Source organism: Myotis lucifugus, unplaced genomic scaffold (genome assembly GCF_000147115.1).
Source record: "Myotis lucifugus unplaced genomic scaffold, Myoluc2.0 scaffold_13, whole genome shotgun sequence".
NCBI classification, from domain to species: Eukaryota; Metazoa; Chordata; class Mammalia; order Chiroptera; family Vespertilionidae; genus Myotis; species Myotis lucifugus.
In genome coordinates, this window is record NW_005871061.1 from 15,227,542 (window position 1) to 15,231,091 (window position 3,550).

At 49.3% G+C, this 3,550-nt stretch overlaps 1 protein-coding gene across 1 annotated transcript in view; it reads left to right on the top strand.

Moving 5' to 3' along the window:
* PRRG1 (proline rich and Gla domain 1) overlaps nt 1-3,550 on the top strand; it is a 166,280-nt gene that overhangs the window by 89,325 nt on the left and 73,405 nt on the right. Inside the window, exon 3 of the mRNA XM_023750460.1 lies at nt 1,193-1,346. Within this exon, the coding sequence (XP_023606228.1) occupies nt 1,193-1,346 (154 nt within the window). The remainder of the gene's footprint in view (nt 1-1,192; nt 1,347-3,550) is intronic.

A 3,550-nucleotide genomic window follows, 5' to 3' on the forward strand; every position in this document is an offset into this window, starting at 1 on the left:
AAAAGTGAGGAATAGAGTTTTGGCATAAAGGTAAAGTTGAGAAGAGTGAAATGATCCTAAAGGAAAGATGAAAATAGAATGTAGAACCCTAATCCTAAAATAAAATAAAGAGAAAATAAAATGACACTTTTTTTAAAAAAAAAAAAGGTAAAATGTTAGTACTAATAATACTGGTTAAAAATAAAAATGTAGTAATTGAAAAGGTAAAATCAGGTGACGAAAAAAGAAAAAAAAGTAGTTTCTTAAGTAAAAGGTGAAAAAAATAAAAATGTGCGGTAGTGAAGGTCATTCACTTCCTCTACTCTTCTGTTTGACATGCCTCAGTCCTGTCAGGTATTCAGGAGAGTGTTGAAGTTCCCTGCGATACACTGTTCCTCCGTATTGTAAACCACAGTCCTGATTTTAAAGCAGGCAGTATTTCTTTGTTTCCCAGTCTGTCTTTATTTGTGTTTACAGAAGGGTCAGTTTGTGGTTCAGCCCCTGGGTGGCAGTGTTTCTGGATTGACCTCCGAGGCTACAAGTACTCTCTAGCCAGTTTTTAGTTTTTGTTTTCTCTATCGCACTTGATACTGGTTTGGGAGAGTCGACTACCCTAGAGCTGGTTCCTTGGTCATTACTCCCCGCTCTGATTCCCAGGTTCCACAAAAACTACTTTCCTCTGCAGTCTCTCTGAGTGACCCCAACTGGGAGATCCTATGTACTGGGTTTAATAACCAAAAGCAAAGATTTAAGGAGAAAACAAAACAAAACAAAACAAACAAACAAAAAGAGCCAGAGTGCGCAATTCTCCCAAAGTCTCTTCTGCAAGTCCTCTCTCCCCTGGCACTAAGCAGCCAGCACACTGGCAAAATCCGAGGCTGCCTTTTTGGACCCAGTCCAGCTATGGGCTGATTTTTAGAGTTCCCTTCTGCCAGCAGCCCTGTGGGACCCCTTCCACACTCGAGGATCACGCTGGCCCCAACGGCAGAGGACTTTGTGGGGTGCAGACTTCCCCCGCGCACGCATTTCTCTCTCTGACCTTAATTACAAACCGCACTTTATCTGGGCAAAATCTGACCTTTCCGTGAGGAGGAGCAGGGCTCGTCTGAGTCCAAGTATTCGCGCTGCTTGAGATCCGGTGTTCCTATGTTCATAGCTGGACCCTGGGTGCCGTGGTTGCAGGGTTTCTGGATGTATACGCTTCTGATATCAGCCACTCAAGATGGTGCGGTCTCCGTGGCTGAGCTGGCTGCTCCAGGAGAGATTTCAGCAGCAGTGGAGGCTGCCCTGTTACAGGAGCCCGATCTGGCAGTCTCCAACAGTCCCCTGGAGTATAGCTATCACTCACTCACAAATTTACACTCTCAGTACGTCCACACACTCTCCTTTCGTTCTCTCACTCTCACACTGTCTTGCAGTCTGCCTTCCTTTCAGCAGCCATCTTCTCATTCTGGCTACTACTTTTCCAAGTCTTCCTGCCCTGCTTCCCTTCCCCACCTCTCCTCAGGCACCTCAAGTCCACACCTCCTTTCCTGCACCAGTGCCTTGGGTGTGTAGTTGCAAATGAAAATTCTTGTGCTCTGGGTTTAGAGATTTAAAAAAAGAAAAATATAAAGGGAATAAAAGATGCAGCTTTCTCCCCACTGGCTCTGTTCTGCCAGGTCTAGACTCTGCTGCCACCATCAGTCTTGCTACTTTTCATAGCTCCTTGAATGATATGGGCACTGCAGGTCATGCCACTGTAGGTCCAGAGGTGCTACTCATCAGTCTGCTGGACCACTGTGTGTGCTCTGGGCAACACCCCTCTCGTGATCTCACTCTTCCTACAGGTTTTCAGGTACCTTCTGTTCTTCTTTGTTGTAAGTCACCTCCTCAGCTGAACCACAGTTGGAATTTCCAGGTGAATGTTCTCCTTTTTAGTTGTATTTCCAACCTTGCTCTGGGACAAGGTGCCTGACATGTCTTCCTATTCAGTCTCCATTTTCTCCTCGCCACTGATATTCTTAATCTCAATATAACCCTTTTAGTTTCCTTCATACCACTTACCACAATTTTAAAGATTTCTTCTAATGATGTTTTATCACTGATTAATTTTATAGATGGTTAACCTTGTGAGGTACATAAAGAAGGAAACACTTATGGAAGTGCACCATGGTTTTCAATCTAGTATAGGTTCATCTAGTTGGTATCAATTTGGATACTTTAGAAAATTATCCTATCTAATAAAGAGGGGATATGCAAATTAACCATCACTCCACAACAAGGATGGCAGCACCCATAGCCACCAGGTGGGACACTAGCATCGTCGCCCGGGCAACTAGTTTGATGGTTTGCCTGCTGGCGGCTCCTACACACAGTTCCAACCACTGAGGGGAGGTCACACCCCAGGGCCACTGTCTCTGCTGAAAACCAGGAGGCTGCTGCCCAGAGGCCTAGGTGAGAGCACGGCTCTGCCTCCTTGTTTTTAGACACACCAGGACACAGGAGCAGAGCTCAGCCTTCACAGTCTCTCCAGAAGCAGCCTCCCAGGGCAGTTGAGCAGACTGGAGGTCATGCCTCGGGCTCTGCACCTTCTGGCAGGTGGGGAAGAAGCAGCTCGGCTCCTCCTCCTCTCCCCAACCCCATCCCTTTCTAACCAGGGGCCTCATTGGGAACTTAACTTTATTTGTTAAACAAGGGAATTCTGGACAACGATTGTCCAACCTCTGCCAACCCAGCGGGAGAACACATCCAGGCCGGGTTGCCCCTGACTGCCCAGGGCCGGGCAGTGACTGTGCACAAGCACACACCTTTCTTTCTGTGGGAGAACACTTCCAGGCAGGGGTGCCCCCGCTGGCCCGGGACCGGACAGTGACTGTGCACAAGCACACACCTTTCTTCCCGCAGAAGATGGACGGCTGCTCAGAGAACTCTGTGGAACAGCAGAGATCTGCCGAGCAGTTCCTGGGCATCCGGCGATGAGTCCGTCTGTGAAGAGGTTACTGGAGAAGGGTGTCTCTCTGCCACAGGTGCTCCCGGCCAACCCCTCTGACACCCCCAACAGCAAGTTTTCCCATGGAAACTGCAATGCAGGACAAGACCTGCCTTTCCTCACCACTGAGCTCTCTGAGAACTAAGAAAGAGGCTTCCAAAGCTGTGACATTGAGCGCTTCACAAAAACCCACACGACTGCCTCCCCAGCCAGCACCTCATGCCTACTATCACCTATGGGTCTTCCATGTTTGTTCACCCAAAGCTATGACAGCCCACCTCCATCGCTGCAAGTTTAGGGGACTGTGACGGAAGAAGGCACCATGACTGCTCCGGCGATGCAACAGTGGGGCAGCTCAGGTTGCAGAGAACTGGCCGCATTCCCAATGCCCAGATCTGGTTACTGCACAGGATCAAGTCTCCGACTCCCCAGGCCGTGCCTTCCCCATAAGCTATGGACAGCCCCGATGGGCACCGCACTGCTGGGCAGCACGGATCAGATGCATGAAACGCCCCCCCCCCCCCCAGCCCAGGAACGAGACAGTCTCAGGCAGCTGGTCACAAACTGGGCCACTGCAGGATGTCCCTGCTGGCCGTCCCC